Source organism: Lissotriton vulgaris, chromosome 8 (genome assembly GCF_964263255.1).
Source record: "Lissotriton vulgaris chromosome 8, aLisVul1.2, whole genome shotgun sequence".
NCBI lineage: Eukaryota > Metazoa > Chordata > Amphibia > Caudata > Salamandridae > Lissotriton > Lissotriton vulgaris.
In genome coordinates this window covers 829,348,797-829,371,194 of record NC_141696.1, presented here as the reverse complement: position 1 = coordinate 829,371,194, position 22,398 = coordinate 829,348,797, and the positions used below count along the sequence as shown (strand labels likewise).

At 43.7% G+C, this 22,398-nt stretch overlaps 1 protein-coding gene across 1 annotated transcript in view; it reads right to left on the bottom strand.

The window, feature by feature from the left end:
• The window catches only part of TXNDC9 (thioredoxin domain containing 9), a 90,773-nt gene that overhangs the window by 5,786 nt on the left and 62,589 nt on the right, over positions 1-22,398 (bottom strand). Inside the window, exon 4 of the mRNA XM_086934730.1 lies at positions 11,726-11,980. Coding sequence (XP_086790856.1) covers positions 11,726-11,980 — 255 coding nt within the window. The remainder of the gene's footprint in view (positions 1-11,725; positions 11,981-22,398) is intronic.

Sequence of the window (22,398 nt, the reverse complement as noted above, 5' to 3'; positions counted from 1 at the left end):
CCAATCTCCTTTATTTCCAGACCCCTTTATCAGTTAATGGAAAAGCACCTCCTTTTCCAGATGGGAAAAGCTACTGATTAAAATAAGAGCAGCAAGTCCACTAGTCAACATTTTCAAGAGATTATATTTAATTCCAGCAGTGAGGTGAAAAGCAACTAGAGTAATATGGCAAGAACATAAAAATGACAGTTCCAATACAACCTTTTGAAAGAGAAAGGCAGCCCTTCTTGAGAAGGGGAAATTAGCAAAGACTAGAGTAAACACTGAAAAAGATTCCATATTGACACTGATTGGCCAGTGAAAATCAGGACATAGATGGTTGGCATGACCATCATCAATTTTTTCAAGTCATCCAGAAAAATGGATTTAACTATGGCCTTATTCACATCTGCATCTTCACCATCAATACTAAATATGGCTCTGATGTTACTGATATTATTATCCATTACACCTGTAACACTTTTCACCCACTTCTGGGATACCAACAGCCTGCAACTATTATCTTAAATGCTACCTCCGAGCAGAAAGCAGAATCATTTATTTGATATGTAATGTGTACTGTTTTTGCAGCTATGATAGTCCTGTGTATTGCCTTATATTCTTGATTGAAAAGTAACAACCTAGGCAATTTGACGATACAAATCACATATAGATCAAAAAAGATGTAGAAGTGAACTACAGCTGGCTAAAACACAAGTTTTTATTAAACAATTAACACAATTAAAAAAGGTCATTTATATGACATCAAATGACAGTTAAAAAATCGCATTATATAATTTACAATTACACATTGTTAATTCACAAACAGTTTAAAAAAAATATAGGGGGTATGTGGCATGAGAATTCGGTCTCTACGCGCGTTTCGGCGGCCAGCGCCTTCTTCCTGGAGCAGCCACACAATATTAATGGTTCGTTATATCAAAGAGTTGATTAAAGATAAATTTTCGTTGTCTCGTTTGAACTCTTTTGATGGCAAATAGATTTAGACTGATTGTTTTGATGATTAGGTAATTAATCCCGCCGACCGGAACCTTTTATGATGGTATTGGATAGAAATTCGTTCCTGGGTATTTCTCCTAGACTCTATCTAGTTTTCTTTTGATTTTATCAATAGATTCCAAATTGATGGCTGGTCTATTGTTGGTGCATTTTTCGTATAGATCTGATAACCTAAAAAAACCATCATTTTTCCCACGCATGCCGTTCATCGAGACGTTTCATCCCGCCACTGGACATAGGGAGCCTTGCCGACCAGCTTCAGGCAGGGAGATCTTTTAAACTCTACTCTCAACACACCTAAGGACTAACATCCTTCTTACACCTGATAACCTAAAAAGAAGAAGGATGCTTGTCTTTTTCAGGTATCAGATCTATACGAAAAATGCACCAACAATAGACCAGCCATCAATTTGGAATCAAAACAATCAGTCTAAATCTATTTGCCATCAAAAGAGTTCAAACGAGAGAACGAAAATTTATCTTTAATCAACTCTTTGATATAACGAACCATTAATATTGTGTGGCTGCTCCAGGAAGAAGGCGCTGGCCGCCGAAACGCGCGTAGAGACCGAATTCTCATGCCACATACCCCTATATTTTTTTTTAACTGTTTGTGAATTAACAATGTGTAATTGTAAATTATATAATGCGATTTTTTAACTGTCATTTGATGTCATATAAATGACCTTTTTTAATTGTGTTAATTGTTTAATAAAAACTTGTGTTTTAGCCAGCTGTAGTTCACTTCTACATCTTTTTTGATCTATATGTGATTTGTATCGTCAAATTGCCTAGGTTGTTACTTTTCAATCATGCTTATTTCCCTGGCCTAGGAATTCTAAAATTCATTAATTCAGGGGATCCTTGTTACATACACATTGCCTTATATTCTTGTCATGCAAGATTTAACTTTGGAATCTAAAATGTAACCAAGGGTTTGGGTTAAATCTCTGAAGCCTTGATTTTTTTATGGTGGGTTTTAATTTTTCCCCAGTTAATACCTGGAAACCTAAGCTATAACTGACAACCAATTCTAGATAGTAAAGTGTTCATACCATATTAGGGAGAGGAGTTGCTTTAACGGCTAGGGCGGACAACCTCGAATCTGGGGAACTGGGTGCGAGTCTCGGCAATGACGCTGAACATCCTGCGATTCTGGGCAAATCACTTAATCTCCCTGTGCCTAACAAAAATGAATGTGTCCTCATGTAACGCAACTGGTGCTATGTAAGCGCTCCGATACCTGATTCAGGTTAAGTTTGCGCTATGTAAAAAAAAAAAATGCCAAACTGTGAATGAGACCTTCAGGAAAATCATTCATGGACCACTGATATAGCAAAATGTCAATCCATTGCCTACCAAAAGTCACCAGTGTTAGGGCCATGGCCAACATACGTTCTACTAGTGCATCAAATATTGGGTAATGTCAGACAAGAATGCTGCAGTCCCAACACTTCTGAAGTTGGAGCAGAGGGTGTGGCCACAGTCCAGCTAGATATTCATGCAGCTGCGGAAGCCTGCTCAAGAACCAGTAAGTGTATTCAATGTTTGCACGTACTTCAAACATAAGTGTAGGAAATGACCATCTTTTACGTGTATACCCCCAGATGTTTTCCCATCTGTTTTTGCTGGCTGTTGAACTCCATGCACCCCCCCCTCCCCTCCGTTAACCAAAGGTAAAATGCCTTTGCTCCCCCTTTCAACATGATGAAAATCGACAAACCGGGTCATATTTAACTTAGGTAGAAGTCCCTGGTATATGATACAATGTGTATGCAAGGCATGTGAGTTAAATGCGACTAGAGCACTGTAGCACCCATTGTGCTATCCCCTACAGGGGCATGTGCAAACACGACTGAGGGGCAGGCCACCACTTGTAGCCCACCTGTTGCAGTGTTAAACTGAAAGTTTGTTCTGTCAAAATAACCCCTTGACAGGTCAAAATGTTCCTTTTAAATAGAAGTCACCCCTAGGTAGGCCTTAATGCCCATAAGACAGGGTGCATAGTACTTAAAAGTAGGACATGTAGAATTTGAATGTTACACATGTACTTACAGTGAAAAGGCCGCAATAACCATTTTCACTGTACCAAGGCTGTCTGTTGCAAAGGAAAACACTGGGTTACATAATTGCATTTGATGATGCTAATTTTGGCCAGGAAAAAACTAGAAATAGGAGTTAAAGATGCTTTTTAATAGTTATTCAAAACAATTTAATGGGAAAAATCGCAAAATAAAACTAACTATTAAGGAAAAGGCATACTTTTAGAAAGTTACTTATTCCCTGCCTAAAGCCTTCGGAGGACATCGGTGTGAGCTCTAACTGTCACTTGGCAGCTCTATACCCCCCTTGGTGAGGTGTTAAAACTGCTCATAGCAAGATCAATGCTTTGGGTGTGGGAAGGTGTTTCTATTCCTACGGCAGGATAATCATTTGGGCTGTGTCCGGGAACTTGATTAACTTCAAATTGGCTAACCAAGTCTCAGGCAAATATTATCCAATATCTGAGCAGCCCCTTCCTTTGTTCCCTTAGTTAGTCAAGCACCACTTACAGTGAGAGAGGGGGCTGCTGCCCCAGAACTAGTTTAGAGAGACCACAAAGGAGAGGTAGCTCATTTCCCTAGCTACACCTCTGGTGTGGGCACACAGGCTCTGCACAAGGGAAGAAGAATTTCAGTAAAGAGAGGGAATTGTGGTACAGTTTGCTGTAGGGCACACAGGAGTTGCTGCAAAGATGGTTAAGGGGTACCCCCAGGATTTTTATTGATAACGAAGGGGCCAGGAGTCACTCTAACCCACAAGTTGTTGCCAGGCATAAATAGGGCACCCACAGTACTATCTTCATAGCACTGGACCTGTGGAAGATTAAAAAGGTACTGAACATGCTTTCTGATACCTGAAAAGAGCCTAGAAGACTTGACTTGCTTTCTCTCTTGTACAGTTCAAAGAAGTGGGCCTTTCCTGCACCTATCCAGCTGACCAGTTCCAAATGGGCCTGCCTTGAACACGGCTGCTAGCCTCTGCAGGAGAAAGTCATTACCCTCCCTCCCCCAAATGAGCACTGACTGTGTCAAAGTGTACCCCTCCTAATGTTTCCTGCACCCTGGCACTCAGAAATGTTTTAGCTTCAAAGACCTCTGGAGGACTGGGACCAACCCGTCAAGCCAATACGATGAAGGTGCAATGCTGCTGGGCCTAAGATTCAAGTTGCTTCTGCTCAAAACTTTTCCGCAGCACCAAACTCCAAACTCTATTTAGCTGGACCTTGCTGGGAAGCTATCTGGCCTCATGGAACCACCTTCAGCTATAGCCAAACCCTTGCCCCACTGGAAGAATCTGAGCTCAAAAAAGCGACTATGTCCAAAAGTAGAAATCTTTACTGGACTAAGGTACCAAAAATATCCGGACAACTAGAGAAATTCAAAAATCCTCCCGCTCAGAGATTTGCCACTGAAAGTCAACAGCTTCACCACGACCATGTCAAAATAGTTATTTGACGTAATGGAGCCATCTTTGGCAACAGCCTGTTTGCCCCTCTGAGGATATCTGACTTCCATTTTAGTGACTAAGGGCCTGATTAAGAGTTTGGCAGATGGGATACTCTATCACAAACGTGACGGATATTCCGTCCGCCATATTACAATTCATTTATAGCTTATGGAACTTGTAATATAGCGGACAAGATATCCGTCAAGTTTTGTGACAAAGTATCCCATCTGTCAAACTCTTAATCAGGCCCGACGTACAAAGGTAACATTTCCAACCTGGCTTCTGTGTCAGAGTGGTTTCTGCATCAGTCCTGCACTCCTTCGCAGTCAGCCTTAACTCATGCTTAGGTACCAGTCCAGCGCAACTAAAAGACCTTGGTTGGTGCAAAATGCTTCTTGCCACTGTTTTGAACCGTAAAACTTTAAAAATTCATATCTCTGATTCTCCTTATTGGATTTTGTAATTTTGTTGGTGTCAATTTCTTTTATTTAAAATGTTGGCAATTTTTCTAAATTGGTTTGGGATTTTTCTAGTGTTGCGTTTTGACTTAATTACTGTTTTGATATTGTATAAATACTTTACACATTGCATCTAAATTAAGGCAGTCTGCTCTGTGCCATAGCTATGAGTATTGAGCTCAGGTTCATTTAGAGACCCCCCTAACAAAGATTAAAGTGATAGTTTAAGGTGGGTCCCCCTTAACAAATGGCCCCAATACCGTCCTGTACTTTTGGCTTGAGGTTTACCTCAAGGTACTGCAGTAATTTGTGTCGGTTGTTGCTAGTGGGCATCACAGCATTTATTTTTGCCAACGAAGGTTCTTCAATTCTGGGTGGCAAGCCTGGTTTTAAAAAAAAGAAATTGTCCTAAGCTGGTTTCCCAAGGCATGTTGATTCCTTTTGTACCTGTCTAGGCGCGGGCAGAGTTATAGCGTCGCTGGACACTGTGCGGGTTGTTTACTCTAATGTCACCACATCAGCACTGGGCCATATATGCAAGATTGGCAGGGATTGGCATTGTCAAGTACAGAAACGACTTGTGCTTCAGCCTGCCTGCTTGTCTCACTGCTGACTAAGCCATGCAATTGGAGACATTAAGAAATGTTAAAAACAAGCATTTGAAATGCAATAGGTCTCGCATTTGCGAGAGTTTGAGCTACTGACATTTTAAATGACAATGCTTTTTCTTTATGTGCTTTTAAAACCTGCAAGCAGTGTGTAAACACGCACTTTGTACTTATAGTCGTTGCTTAGGAGAAACAAGGCTGGAAATAACTTCACCTTTTTTACTGCCAGACTTGCTTGTAAGCAACGACTATAGTTCAAAGTGTGTTTTCAAAACACATAAATAAAAGGCATTATAATTTACAATGCCAACAGCTCAAACTCTCGCAAATGTGAGACCTATTGCATTGCAAATGCTTGTTTGATATATGTTTGCGGTAAGGCTGTTTCAGTTGTATTAGAAATGTAATTTTAGACCCAGTTCCAGACCAAGGATGTGGATAAAGGTAGAGCTATGTAAATATATTGACAAAGGGCTATGCAATTGTTGTTGAAATCATTATATTTCTATACAAAAGTGTGTATGCTGAAAAGGCTACTAGGGCCTATGTGCTTTGCAGATTCAAATACTATTAGGCAAAGCAGCAATTATTTTACACTGCACTTTTCTTGTGCTTTCCGCCCATGGATTTTGATGTTGAGAGAACTAAATGTACCAGAATGCAATGCATAATAGGAAAGAAAACCTGTTGAAGGTGCTTCCAAGCAAACACGTTATTTACTGCACCAATCAGACATTCAGATGTTGGATCTTTCCCCATGAGAATTTCCTTTGCCCTGGATGCCTTTGTTTTCACTTTTATTTAATCATTTAGTCTACAAAAATGGGAGCTGATCGGAAAGCATGACTCCTACGCAGTTCAGGTGGACCGAAAGTTACGTCACCCGCAAAGCCTATTGTTTGGGGGTAATTGCGAACGTGAGATGATGGAGAGCTGTTGCAGGCCTTGAAAGTGTGGATATGGCGTTTCTCGCGCTATTCATTTTCTGTGAGCAGACAGAGTTTGTGTGCTTGCTTGCTAAAACATTTGATAATCTAAACACGCGGAGATCTGATGAGATTGGATTCTCATCTCTACCATCAGGACGAGTCGGGTAATAATAATTGTTGAGAAAAGACACAAACCGAATTTGGCAGGAGGAACTTGGACGGACCATTCGGGGATTTTATGCACAAGTGAGATATACAGACTTATGGGGTAAAAGAAAGCTCTGTCAGCTGTGACGTCAAATGAAACACTCAGAACTGTTTGAGAGGAACGCATTAAGAGTCAGATGTAACCAAAAACAAGAGCGGCCGGGAAACTGAAAGTACGGCCGGCCAGCCATGAATAATTAGGGGAGGAGAAGCCGCAGAGCACACGCTGGGAGAAGCCCTTTGATGTGGTGGCGGCCGTGAAAAAATGCAATTAGGAGGGAGGGAGGCTGATGCGCGTGCTTGTTTGGTCACGTGATTCACGTGAACTCGAAGAAAACCGCACCAAAAAGCCCTTGGTTTCACGAGTATTTTGAGCACTTGAATTCTCTCCATTTCCCATTCCTTCGGAATGGAAAAGGCGAGACCTAAAAATGGGACTATAAAACTGATAAACAATTTTCACAGTAATACCTGCCTTTTTTATTAAGTATATTCAGCCCTAATGTTAAACTATTTTATTATGGCAACGTGCGGGCCTCTCTGGCCAGCAATCCACTACTCTGGCCGTCCAGAAAGCAAGGCTCACTTGCTCCTCTTGTTATTCTTCTTCCTACTGAATACAAGAATACGAGGGATCTTCTAGTGTACAGCTGGCACTTTCCTTTCTCCATCGTCCTGGTATGAGACAGATTATAGAGGACCTGATGCATGACCCCAGTGGATTTGGAGAAGTCTGAATCACTTCAGGCCCCAGATATATGCATGTATAATTAAAAAAAAATTAGATCAAAGTCCCTTTCACATGGTGACTTGGTGCTAATGGGGGCTCTATATTACCTGGTGAATTGAAGGTTTTAGGTGGTGGTAGGGAATCTTAGTAAAGGACCTCTTATGCTCTTCAATCAGTGCAGGTTGGAGAGAGGGGTTATGATTTTCTGTACTAGGAAAAGTGCATTAGCTAGATTGTGCACGAGCTAAATGTCAGTGTAATTAAAAATTGAGAGCATGGAGAGGGAAGACAAGGAGGAGTGATGAAGAGCAAGTGAAGTACAAGCACGATGAATGTGAGTGAAAGTAGAACAAGTGATAGAATTGATTATGAGAAGAGTGACTAGGATGAGATCAACTCTGTGTGAGAGAGGAAAGAGAATGCAAGGGCAGAAGTATGAATTCAATTGTGCATCAGGGATGTGGAATTTCTATAGCCCGACTCCCGGGACATATTGTTTGGGGTCAAGGGCAACAAGTTTTCAAATGTATTTTGTCCTTGGGACAAGTAGGCCCAACCCCCTACAGCACAAACCCTTTGGCTGCCTGTTTACAGTATCACTTTATGGATCAGGAAAGGGCAATGTCTGCAGTTAGGTAATATTTGTGTCCATGTGTTAAATGCTGTTCAAGATTGTATTTATGGTTCATTAATGCAAAGCCTTTATTATTAGGGTGAGCACTAAAAGTAAACGCTGTAAGCTAGGCCTGCACTACCGACGGTGGTTTCAGTATAAATGTGTATACATGTTTTCAAAGTTTAGTAATATGAGGCTATGTATAATGCTCCCAGAATGCTCTCTGATTATATGCAAATATTTGCGGAAACTTCAAAGCAAGAGTGATGATTCTTTGCTTTCAAAATAAAATGTTTTAAAAAAATGCAATTAGGAAAAAAACATTTTGCTACTGTAAGATTTTAGCTACCATATCTTTGCAGCATCATTTAGTAACATGTTAATGTATGCTTGTATTTCCCAAAAAATATTCATAATGGAAAATCAGTGTAACCAGTTTAAATACGATTACCGGAAACAAAAATAAACAAGCATTGGCAAAGCCAATAGGTCTGACATTGGTGGTCAGCCTTTTGGTTTTGTCAATGCGTGACTTGTTCAGGCATAGTTTTTGTAAAACCGTATCTGTGTGTGAGCTGCTGGGACCTCACCATTCTAACAAGCATGGGCAAAAGCAAAAATTGTTTTTTGGTCTTAAAAAGCACACATTGCCACAGCAGTTCCGGGCCATGAACAAAACTACTTTGTGTGCTAATATGCTCCTTGTCAAAGAGCAGAATACTGTCACTGACAGTGAAGCCATTTGATAGATGGAGAGAAAAAGAGAGCGAAAGAAAGACAGAATTTTATTAAACACAATAGGTCATGGTTAACGCCAGGCCTAATTAGAAGCCCAATTATTAACGAAAGTCTCAAAAGTGCATCCATGGTATATATCCTTGCTTTAAGTGCATATATACAGTTTCCATGAATTCAAAAGAATTGACAGAAGTAGGCCAAGAAATAGTACTCCTAGAAATTATTTATGAACTGCATTTGAGCATGAGCACATGTGCATGTGTAGATTGGGTCATGTGAAAATCTTTATTTCAAGTTCACTTTTCCTCTAACCACTTTTTCCCAACCCTGGAAGAAGTTTTACATCTGCGACTGTCAGGAGTAAATTTCCAACCTTTTTCAGTATGGGAAAATATTAGAAAAGAGTTGGTGCAAACCCAACACGCATGTTAGTAGGTTTACACAGACTCAAAAGGGCATTCCAACCCTTGAACTATTTCTTACCAATACCTTCAGCCCAGTATGTGGACCTGCAAAAATGTTGCAGCATAAGGGAATTGCTAGTATGCAACCCTACTATGGTACGAGCCCTGGCATAATTAGAGAGGTTATATCAGAACTCTTATATAATGAGATTGCTGCTGTAATTTGCCGCCGCAATACATGGGACAAGTGGGTTTTGTTACAGGGCAAGTAGATTTATGAAGCAACCTGCCGCATGGACAAGTAGATATTTTGTTAAATTCCACACCCCTGGTGCATGAAAGTGAGCAAAGGACTGCAAGGGTTCTTGAGTGGCCAATGCGAGCCTAGACATGTTTGCAGCATCTGCTATGATGTGTTCGCTCATTTGTGGTTGATGGGGATGGGCTAGGGCTTCATTGTGGTAATCATTCATTGACATATTGTGGTGTTTTTGTTACATTCTGGCTATTTCTGGCATAATATTGACACATTTTTCCATTTAGTTCTCTCCATCAGGTTCTCCCAACAGGAATGACTAGTTTGTATATGTCTATCAGACCCTGGGGTGGGGTATGAGCAGGCTATCGAATATTTTCTTATTTAGGCTTCCAAACCTCTGTATGGCCCTGTAGTATCGTGGATGGTCTCAGAACCAAGGTTCATGCACTACCTGCATGCACGTTTTCATACCGGCCCTTCAACTATACTTCAACTTTCTGGGTGCTCATCTAAAATGAGTAGCTATAAAGCAACAGCAGTTATGGAGGGCAAGTGCTACGGCCCCTGCCTGGCACGTTGGTGACGTACATGGGGTTTCTTGAATTGTTTTTATTGTAATAACACCAGCAGTACTCATTGAACAATGGAATGCAATTTATAAAGCGCCCCTTTTACCCAGTAAGGACAAATCTAAAATTGAAATGTTGTCTTGCGTATGCCTGCCATGTTTGACTGAGACGGAATCCTCAATCTATAAGGATATATACATGGCAACTCTAGTTTAGTAAAGGACTCCTTTTTGGTTTCAGATCCCACACACACCCCAACCTTGCGACACATCCATCCCAATATTACATTATAAAAATCACTTACAACATGCAGCCAGCATTTCATATATCAGATATTCTGGGTCAATTGGATACAAAACACCCTACACTCAATGCCATCCTGCACAATCATTCCAGATGCACCTTCAAATGGTCATATTAGGATCATACATTAGACAAAAACATACATCCTCTCAAGCTCAACATAGCATTGATGTCAAATACATGAAAAAAGCACTCCCAACCCAACAGTACAGTAACAATCAGAAAGAGAAAGATTACTCCAGCATAAACAACGCTGCATCATAATGACCCATCATCAATACAAAACACTTCTAAGCTTAACACTGAACATCTTCTATTATTCTCATACAAACACCAATAAACATCCAACACAATCTATTAATAGTCTTTCAAGTTCCACAAGTAAGTGGGCCCAATTAGAGAATATACTACTTTGCCTTGCTGGTGGCAGGCACTATAAATAACAATACCTGCAGCGTTTCTAACTTTAGAAGCTCATACAGCAATGCTATCTAAACAGGTTTACGTTTAGATTGTGAGATCTGTGTCATGTTTTCAGTTCCTCAAACCAGCCTCTTCCAATGAGATTAAGTTATAACATATGATTAAGAAATTACTTTGAAAATGTAAAATGAAAAAAAGTAAGTGAAATGTCAAACCCTCATCCATATCTTTACAAAATGACATGTTTATCATGAATGCTTGTAAATAAATGTTCTTTGAAAGTACTTACTATGTTACCATCTACAGCCGATTGCCATTCATGTTAAACTTCACTAACAGTACAAAAAAAACTAAGTTCATCATTATGCTATATCCAGATATTAAGGAGTATAGATTGGACTTCCTCTGTCCGGCACATTACTCAACTCAAATGATACAGAAAGAATAGGTTTAGGAAAGGTGAGAGCTCAGTAATTAAGAGATGAGATATCAATTGATCAGTCTGCCTTAAAGCACAAAGGAGACAGACACAGGAGTTCATAATAAGGAAATGCTGACATCTCGCAAACCACATAAATAAAAAGAGAATGTAAGGCACATGTGTACGATATTATGAGAAATCTTTGTAGACCTCTCCACTGCTACCCTAAATACATGTTCAATATTATACAAAATAAAAATTTTAAAAAATTAATTGCCTAAAAGTGACCACTATCAAACTGCCACCCACACTGTAATTGCAGGGTTATAAACTCCGCATTTTCTTAGCAGGATCACACTAGATCACAGCTTCCTATACCTTTTAATCATCATAATCAGTTACACAATACATCCTACTTTCTAAAACATTTGAAGGTATTCTGCTCCAAAATGCAAAATGTTTTGGAAAATAGACTTCAAAAGCATAAAACATCAACAGTTGTAAAATGTAACTTTCTGCAAAAGAGAGAGTAATGCCGGATTAAGAATTTTGTTTTCAAATGCAAGTATTACCTGTAATTAATGATATCAGCGCAACCTAGTCGCCACTCCAGGATCTCTGTAGTGAAGTCATCTGTGTTGCCCAGGTCCGTGAAGCCAACCACATAATCTTTAGTTTTTCCATCTTTCACAAGTGCTAAAGTCGGTATCACTTTGATGCGAAGCCTCTCAGTTAGGAATGGGGCTTTCTCAACATTCAGTTTGATGAACTTGGTCTCAATATGTTTTTTTGCCAACACTGTTAGATGCTTATCGAATATTTTGCATCTAAAAAAATAAGAAAAAAAGACATTGTAGAGTTAGAATTGCAGGTATGAGCTTGTACAAAATCATGTGAGCATAGCAGCAGCATCCTTCAATCATTACGGCTATTAAGCAACAATGACTGCTTAGGAGCGATTTATTGTGACATGGTCAATGTTGGCCGCGTTATATTGTTTTTAATTTTTTTTACTTAAACCATGTTGCATAGCAGATTGTGCCGCTGTGCAACATGTTTTAGCGCGTGCCATTAGCGTGATGGATGTTAAAGAGGACAGAAAGATTACTGATAGAAGTGGAATTTATTTCTACTGTGCCAGTCTCATGACGGACTGGGGAGCTCATTAAAGCTGTAATTGATTGGGAAACCCAGGAAATATTCTGTACACATTGCAAGGTAGTACCGTGCTCGATTTTTATTAGTTTATAAAAGGATAATGATGGTATTGAATACCCACAAGCATGTGTGCCATGGTGGTAGCTCTTAGAGCTGCAGCTGTTTGGCATGTGTCACCCAAAAAGTACACATATAAAAAATAAATAAAAAAAAGAGAGAGTACCAGGCTGTAGGAACCTGCTTTGGAAGGACACTATAAACCGGAAGCAGTACTTTGAACAGTCTACACATCAGCACGAACATCAGGAAGAAGGAGGCGAGGAGGGGTGCTGACCAACAGGAAGCAAGGAAAAGGTTAAACACCACCACCCTGAACAATTTTGCTGCATGCTCTTCTGGGAAAGTAAAATCCGGAATTCAAGCAACATTTTTGACTGGTCGTTTCTGGGCTAATGGAGGAGTAGAATCTATAGCAATCAACACCACATTGATTAAAGATGCTCCCTAAGCAGTGCCAGTATTGCGGACAAGAGTTGCTGCAACATCTAAGCGAGAAAACCTCTATCACCCAAACAAGGCTGGCTAAAATACAATCTAAAGCAAGATCAGATGAAGCGCAAGGCCCAAATCACCTGCCACAGGCCCTGTATAAAACAAACAACTCTCTCTTGTCAAAGCAGCTAGAAATCCTTTTTGATTACTCGCTAAGGAGCTCAATTATACCAGACTCTTGGCGAGGGGCAAAAATTCATCCAATCTACAAGTCTGGCTCTCATTCATCCCTAAACAACTACAGGCGGATAGCCTTACTGGACAATTAGGCGAAGCACTTTGCGAGGATTCTACTCGAAGAACTGAGCTCTCGGGGTGACCTGAAAGGACTGATTTCAAGTAAATCAAACAGGCTTCACTGCAAACTCTGGCACCATGTCTAACTTACTGGCCCTATCAATACTTATTGATAATGCAATAGTTTAATCCAAGGTGGTTTATTGCTGTTTTGTTGATTTCAAAGTTGCCTTTGACGGGGTTCCAAGGGAAGCACTTTGGGCCAAGCTAACGAAATGGGGAATCCCGGTCAAACTCCAGGACGCAATAGTACAATTACACACCAACACCTGGATACAAGTCAAGCTTGGTACCGGCTCACACCTATCTCGAAAAATCACAACGACAACAAGGGGAGTCAAACAGGGATGCGTGCTAGCTCTGCTGCTCTTTAATCTGTTCATTGCCGACCTCTCAGCGGAGCTAGACGCAATAAATAGTCATCCCCCCAATATATAGTCATCCCCCCCCCCCCCCCCCCAAGATTGGCGGTGTTCAGTTAAGCAACCTTCTATATGCTGATGACCTTGTCCTCTTCAGCCTTACCCGAGTTGGGCTGCAACGACTGCTAAATAAATTATATAGTTATACTGCCATGGACAACTTGGAGGTAAACTTAAAGAAAACTCAAGTGGTCATATTTGCAAGAAGCATCATGGAGGTGGTGGTTTGTCATAACTCTGGACTCTCTATAGGAAAATCATATAAATCCTTGGGGATCAATATTGACTCTAAGGGCACTTTTCTCAAACATCGCAGCGACATCACTATGAAAGCCATGGCCCTTCAAGTGAACCTTTCAAAACATTCTAAAAAAAGTACAGGTCTGAAACTAGCCCAATGTTGGAAGTCATGAGAGCTAAAATAGGCCCCACGTTGTCATACTGCTTCAAAATCTCCCTGGGTAAACTCAGTACTACATGAAACCAACATGTGACCAAGATTTACAAAAGGGTCCTTCAGCTGCCAAAATCTGAATCTGCTGCACAGATTCGATTAGAACTAGGCCTTCTAAATTATGATATATTAATCGCAGGCACTTATCTAAAAATGTGCCACAACTAAGGCAGGCTGTAGCTGGTTCCCTCGAGTCATTGTTATGGTCAGATATCGGCTCTAGCAATCTTGGCAGGTCACACAGTCGTTTTTTTCACGAATGCGTACAGCAATTATCAGCAAGTGACCTTTGGAACCTCAACCCAAGTAACACAGATTTTAAAATAAGTATCAAAAAGCGCATCCGAATGTGTTCCTATTCTTCTGGCAAAGTGACCTTTGCCAAACGCAAGCACGCATGGGCAGTAATCAACTCAGTTGGCCTCTCTTCCATCATATCTGGCTTGCACATACCCCCTGCATCTATATCTGCGGGTTTATGGCACTTAGACTGGGGGAATGGCACTTTCTGAAACATCTAGCCCTTTGGGGGACCCATCAGATGACCTTCTGTGCAGGGGTTGCGGGGAATCGGTTGAGTCTCTAGAGCATGTTGTATTCCTCTGCCCAGCATTGCGGTCCTTGCACAGATCAAAACTGAGGCCAGAGTGGAACAGATTGGGAGTCCGGTCTTGTAGGCAGGGTATCATCGAGGCCTTGAATCCAGAGCTTTAAATATTAGCTTCACACTCTTTATCCATCTTGCATATCGCAAGCTTAATTAGTAAATTCCAGGCCCAGTGTCAAAACCAGGGAACAAGGACAGGTGGTTATAATAAAGGGACATCTTTGAAGCTGCTCTCCAGCAAAACCAGTGTATTTAGCCCATGCCTCAAAACACAGAACCTGAATTCAACAACTTGGCATTGACTATTGTTACTTTGAATTGTACATTAACTTTGGGATGCTCTTTTTCAAGTTGGTGCTCTACCTGCTGCTTTTAGAAGTAACCTATTTTTTACTAATTGTATTTATTGATACTATGCCGCCATGTGGTTTCACCTAAGCAAAGGTTAACTTGTCCTAGAAGAAATTTTATATTAACAATTGTATTGCTTTATTGTATTGAGCATGATGGGAGGAACTCAGTGAAAAATATTCTCTAATGTTTTTAAAGTTTTGATTTTCATATGTGGATTGTAATGAAATTAATCAAACAATAAACATGTTAACTGAGAGAAAGAGTGCCAGCCAATGGTAAGTAAAGGGAAGGCTATGAACCCATTTTAAGATCGATTATTATTTTTTTTTAAATACAGGAGATTTCGCATCCACAGCACAAGCCTCTGTGCAGGCAAAACCTAAAAATGCGTCAAAATGAAGAAAGCAAGCCACGAAGAGGAATTTTTTTGTTTTGTTTCTGGTTTAAAAAAATGAAGTCAGTTAGCCAAATAAGTCAAATGGCATGGGTCAAGGAGTCAGAAACAACGCATAATGTTTGGTTCAGGAATAACCTGATAGCCAAGTGGTAGCCCCACTAATGTGCAGGATGAGAGTCGTTCTCCGAGCAGTTGCTTTCTCTCTATGGTCTTATTTGTACAGGACAAATCTGGGAGAGCAGCGCCATAACTGACAAAAAGAAGTTTGGATTATCACAGGTCACGTCTTTTTCAACCAATATCTCATTCAATGATTTCTTAGCATCTAATGGGTGGAGAATTCTCACGGCTGGGGATGCAGTGTGCAGAAAGACAGTAGGAAAGAAAATCATACAATATGGAAATCTGAGATAACCTAAGGAAGGAAAGATGTGAGACTTTGCAAAGAGGAAAACCTCTAGCTTAATAATGACCAAGAGGATTGCAACTGTCCAGATCAAATGTTTGACATTTGATCTTCATATGGCTTTAAAGGGTGGTCCCATTAATTTAGAAATGGCCATGTTCAACTACTAGGGGAGAGAAGTGTTTTTCATATTGGTGAACACTTTCGAAAGGTCTTCCAGGGACTCTTTCATCAGAAACCATGAAAAACATAAGTCCAAGATAAACCTGTGCTGCAAGTAATTTTTTTTTTAACATTCGATTTTCACTACAGTAAAAAAGGCAACGTCATAATGCATTAACAGTTCAAACATCTATGTTAGAAACATTTCATGACCAAATAGTAGCCTTTTTAGGTCTCTGTGAGACGTAGGCCTGGCATATGCTGTCCACTATTCTAGTGGGCACCTTGCACCAGTCCAAACGACCCTTATTGATGGTAGGTTTAAGACAACCTTTATAGAAAGCTATCCTAGTGGTAGCTGTGGAGAGACATCTTCAGGCTAAGTCTTGAAGGAAGGTGAAGCAGCTTGTTTTAACAGTCTATAATCTTGTGAATGACCAAATGAAAGGAGAACCACACCAGGAGTATATATATATATATATATATTTTTTTTTTTTTTTTTTTTATAAACTTTATTTTAATTAATTTCAAGTAAGAAAACAACAGTACAAGGGTACTACGGCATGTGTTCCAGACAAGTTGTAACTGATCATATCAAAGCAATCCAGAAATATGCAGTAACAATCGAAGACACCAGGAGTATATATAAATATATGTATTTATTCTAAACACATCCCTCTTTATGAGGCTAGAGGCAAAAGTACATTCAGTAAACTTAATTAGCACACAGTAAATTAGCACAATATATGTTGAGCCCCAGGGGCGTACCAAACCATATATTAAGAAAGTGGTATAAAAACAACGACTGTCATAGAGACAAGGCCTAGAGCCTGTAGAACTGCTGGGGCCACCCGAATCCACCCAAGGTAGTGACACAGGGGACCCACGGGGACGCGTGCAGGGTCTAAACACAGCCGCAAATCACCATTAGCTTCTATGGTGAAAGTCGCGGTCGGAATTTTAAAGATTAACCCCTCCCACGCTCATGACGAGCTGAGCTCGTCATGATCGTTAGAACGCTCACACGCAGGGTTAATTCCCCTGCTGTGCTGGGCGTTCTAAGGAACGGGCGTGGTCATGACTCATGAGCATGGGGGCGCTGTGTGCGCCCCTCCCCCACAGCACAGCGGGGGAATCGGCCCGCAGCGAAGGGGTTAAGGACACTTAGAAGAGGACTTGGAGCAAACACCTTTAGAACTAGGAGGTTCTAGAGTCAACACCCACAGGAGCACTCGAGTTACCTCACCCAGGGAAGCCGGGTGTATAGGTGTCTTTATGTGTCGGGTTTCGTCGTCATTTTCAATGGCGATCTGCTGCAAAATGCTGCTGAAGTGTAAAGTGTCCGGGTGGATCCAAGCCTGGATCAAGGATGAGAAGAACCTGAAAGAAGAGGGGACAGAGTCTGGGTCACTTGCCAGTGACCAGGAAGGAGATGAGCAGATGCCCACCGATGTCGGGTGATTTCAGGTGAAGAAAGGTGTAGCTAGACTCTTCAGCCATGAGGACCAGAAGGTGTCGACGACGACCAGGTGCTGGATTTGAGCTGTCCCACAAAGGATGTCGAGTGCTGCGGTGTCGGTTTCTAGATTGGACCCAACAAGCCTTAGCAACAGCAACCCACACAGGAAGTAGAAATCGGCTACAGTACAGACCAGCAAGGTCTGAGGGACTCACCACGCGGTGGAGAGTCAGGGCACGTCTGGAGTAACCAGGGAAGCCCAAGGAAAAGTAGAGTTACCTTTGAGGGAACCCACCAGTCGACGGACCAGGGATCGCGAAGGGGCCTCGAGCAGAAATGCCAGAAGTGGACTCACGAAACACTCGTGGAGTGTAGGCCCACAATCTTTGGTGCAGATGGTGCTCGAGGCTTGGACTAGAATTAGCCCAATGCACAACTTCTGGAAAGTTCGGGAAGCCAATGCACTAGCAAATGTGCACGGTGTCCAGGAGTTCCAGTTCCACGTCACTCGTGAGGGCTGCGGGTCTCTGCTCTGCTGGGATCTCGTGTCGGCCTCTGAGAAGTCTGGAAGTCAGTGTCCTGAGTCGCAAATACTTCGGAGTCCGGCGGGATCTTCGGAAATGCAGATCGGCAAGATGCTTCTTTGGTGTCTGCTTGGGCAGGGGAGTCACTCCTTAACCCCAAGGGAGATTCTTCAGTCCTCCAGTCGATATAGTGTGTCGAAGTTTCAGGACTCAGCTTCAGAGTTTCGTCCACGTATAATCTAAAGTCCTGTTGCCAGGGATCCCTTACTTATACTAAAGAAAGGGGTTGGACATAGTAAGTGTGGTGTACGTGGGAGTAAAAAGTGGAGCCTGGGGTGGTAGGGTGATGTTTTCTCCATAGATCTACAAATCCCCTGTCCATTAACCATTGGCTCCCCTCCACAGAGAGTGCTCCTGCGAACCCATGGCGATGGCCCGAGCTGTCCATGTTGGAGTCCATTACTAGATTTTTTTTTTTTTTTTTATTTATTTATTTATTTTATTAGGAAAAAGCACCTCACAAAGTACAGAAAAAGCTCGCCTACAACCCATCTCGGGCCGGCATTAGGTCTCCGTGCAACAACAATGGCATGTACCAGTATACCTTAACATCATAGAGTCCAATGTAAGCGCTAGCCGGAGGTCGATGGATGGAAATTCTCCTCTGTAGGCTTGTACCATCTGTTGAGTAGCGTGCATTTGGAATAAATGAACAAAGCAGTAAATTTTTACGTTTTCTCCCAACCAAACCCTAACCCCGTGAACACCCCCCCTCCCCATATCTGGTCCCTCAGTTGTGCTCCCCGAGTAAGTCCTCAGGCGTCGCTAACACCTGTTGTGTCTAGTGCAGCCTACCACTTTTCCTCCATCTAAGGTGTTGCCCTCCCACCTCACGCCTCTATGGATGGGGTGTTTCCTAACGCCTATAGCGCGCTAGGTGTGCGGGGGAACACACCGGGCAGGTGAATCAGGTGGCTCTTGCAGGACACTCTCCAGTTCCTCTCCCTCCCCTTCCTCCGAGACATCCCCGTCCGTCCTAGAGGACAAGTGGGTCTGGTACAGCCCCCAAAAGTTCTTGGGGCGGCTTCTGGGCGGAAGGAGCTCACTGTATGTCTCCGCCTGCGTGTTACAGTACTTCATATCGCTAGCCCATCGCTTGAGTGTAGGTAATGGCCCCCTCATCCAACATAATGCAACTACTCGCTTCGCAAGGAGCATCCCCATGCCCACCAGCTTCCTAATCGAGACGGGCATCGATTTCGTATAGCCCATTAGGGCGAGGGCTGGGTCCATGGCCAGGTCCACCTCCACTATAGTGCTCATTTCAGCGAATACGCCTGCCCAGTATCTCTGGACCCCCGGGCAGTACCAGGCTAAGTGCAAGAAGTCCGCAACCTGTGCCCGGCACCTCTCGCAGTGTGGGGAGTCGCGGAGGCCGTACCTGTGGAGCCGTTCCGGTGTATGGTATACCCTTTGCAAAAATTTAAAGTGGACCAAACGGTGCCTCCCGTTCAGGGAAATGCGCCTTGTGGCCGCAGAGCAGTATGCCCACATGTCATCATCGACGTGGGTGCCCAGGTCAGCCTGCCAGGCTAATCGCGCCCTCGTGTAGCGCAGTGCCGTGTGATCGTGTCCTATCCTGTACAGCCTAGTGAGCAGCTTCTTTGGCGAGTCGCTGTCTATAACATACATCAGTTCCGGGACTGCGGGGGGTTCCTCCATATCCGGGCCCAGTAGTTCCGAGAGGGCACTACGGACTCGATGGTACTGAAAGCGTTGGAGTAACGTGGAGCTCTCCCCCCGATGCGAGATCTGCGCCCACGTCTTCGCCTTGCCATTCACAAATAGGTCCCCCAGAGTGCGTGCACCTAGTTCGTGGAGGGCCCTGTGGACACCCGGTTCCGCCAAGGTCGGCAGCCAGAGCGCCCATTGTATAGGCATGTTGGGAGCGTACATCAGCTCCTTGTTTTGCCTCTGCACAATGGAATGCCATGCGTGGTTGGTGGATAGCAAGGAGTCCAGAACGCCAACCCTACGGTCTTTGGGGCCGCATATGGTAGTGGGAAGTGGGGTAGGGTCTGCGAACAGTCGTTCCAGGATCACGTGCGGAATGTCTTGGTTGCCATGAATCCAAGTGTGGAGGTGGGAGGCCTGTGCGATCCTGTAATAGCGCTCCAGATCTGGGGCCGCCAATCCCCCCTGCTCGTACGGTAATTGCAGTACCCGCCATTGCACCCTAGGTTGTTTCCCGCCCACGCCAATCTCACCAGGAGTTTGTTTAGAGTGGCAAAGAAGGCTTTCGAGAGAACAATCGGGAGATTGTTGAATAGGAATAGGAACCTCGGGAGAATGACCATTTTCATTAAGGCGATCTGTCCCACCAGTGACAGCGGGAGCTTAATCCAGAGTTCAACGTTATCCACGAGTTTGCTGTAGGCAACCCCGTAGTTCTCCCTTAGCAGGACGTCCGGGTCCGTGTGCAGCATAATGCCCAGATATCTTATCGGCTCAGAGGACCATTGGAGCGGGTAGTCCATCTCGAAGGGGACAGTAATTGGGGTCAGTGGGAAGGCGACTGACTTCTCCCAGTTAACCTTCAGCCCGGATAACGCGCCAAACCTCACAACCTCCCTCAGTACCGATGCAATGTTATTGGCCGGGTCCCTGACGTAAAGAAGGGTGTCGTCCGCATACGTGGAAATACCCAACTTATAGGTGGGGTAATTGATGGCCTCGTACGAGTGGTATTCCTGAATCGCACACGCCAGTGGCTCCGCCACTAGGGCGTAGAGCAGCGGGGAAAGAGGGCACCCCTGTCTCGTGCCTCTGCTGATGGAGATCGGCTCCGAGACTGCATCTCCCAGTCTGACTCTGGCCGTGGGCTGGTGATAAAGGGCGCCTAGCAGTTGGAGGAAGATCTCTCCCAGCCCCAGCTTCTGCAGTACTTTGCGCATGAAGGGCCATTCCACAGAGTCAAAGGCCTTCTCCATGTCTAGAAAGACCGCGATGGCTTTGGTATCATGTCTGGTGTGTTGCCTGGCTCCCAGGACCGTGCGTATGTTGTAAGTGAGGTTCCTAGCCGGGATGAACCCAGCCTGCTCCGGGGCCACCAATTCGGGCGCCACCAGGGCCAGTCTGGTCGCCAGTACTTTTGCGTATAGTTTAGCGTCCACATTGAGAAGGGACAAAGGGCGGTATGAGCCCGGCATGTCGCTGGGCTTGCCAGGCTTAAGTATAGTAACGATGAGCGCCTCCCGCATAGAGGGGGGCATAGCGCCATTTTCGCAAATTTCGTCAAAGAGGGTGGAGAGGTGGGGGAGTAGCTTATCTTTGTACGCCTTGTAAAAGGCCACCGTCAGACCATCTATCCCGGGGGCACTGTCCGCTCTCATGGTGGCCAACGCGTCAGATATCTCCTCGCAGTGGATAGGGGCCATTAGGAATTCCCTCTGCCAATTCTCCAGGAATGGCATCTTAATGTAGCTAAGGTAATTGTCAATTTGGTCCTCCACCCCCGAAATTTTAGTGGTGTATAGCTCCTCATAGAAGCTCCTGAATTCCGCCAGTATATGTGTCTCCTCTGTGAGTAACACCCCTCCAGTGGAGCGCAGTTCCGCTACAGACTGTTTGCGTCTAGTGCCTTTCATAATCCTGGCAAGCAGTGCACCCGGGCGGTCACTCTCCCCATACGCGCGGGCCGTCGCATACTTTCCTAAATGTCGTACCTCCCTGTCCGCTTCCTCGTGGAATTCTTTCAAAAGTTCTTGCAGGGTGTCATCCCCAGGCAGGCTCGGGTCTAGGAGCTGGCGGTGTTCGTAGTCTGCTATCTGCCCCTCCAAGAATTTCAGTCTGTTTCCAATTGCCTTGAGGACCCCGGAGTGCTTTGCTATGACCACCCCCCGTACATACACCTTGAATGTCTCCCAGATTGTCCCGAAGGTGTCCACTGAGCCCAGATTGGTGGTAAAGAAATTATCTATGTCCTCTCCCAGGTCAGCCCTGAATGCCTCGTCCAGCAGCGAGTAAGGTGGGAATCGCCACGTGAATGGCGGGATTCTCTGCAGGGGAGTGTGCAACTCCAGGAGCACCGGGGAGTGGTCCGACAGAGTGCGGGGAAGCACACTGCAGCCCCTGACCATGGAAAACAGGGAGTGTGATGTCAGCCAGTAGTCAATCCTAGTATGGATGTTGTGGTATGATGAGTAGTGCGTGTACCCCCCCTTGGCGCTATGTCTTTCTCTCCATACATCTACTAGGCCCAGCCTCAACATTTCCGCCTGCATGCGCTGCGCCGCCGCAGCAGGGCGCCTGGCAGGGCCCGTGGACCTATCTAGATCAGGGCTGAAGGTGAAATTGAAGTCCCCTCCCCACATCATATTCCCAGCAGACCATTCATTACAATGTTCCGCAACCGCTGCGTAAAAGTCAGGGGAGTCATAGTTCGGGCCATAGA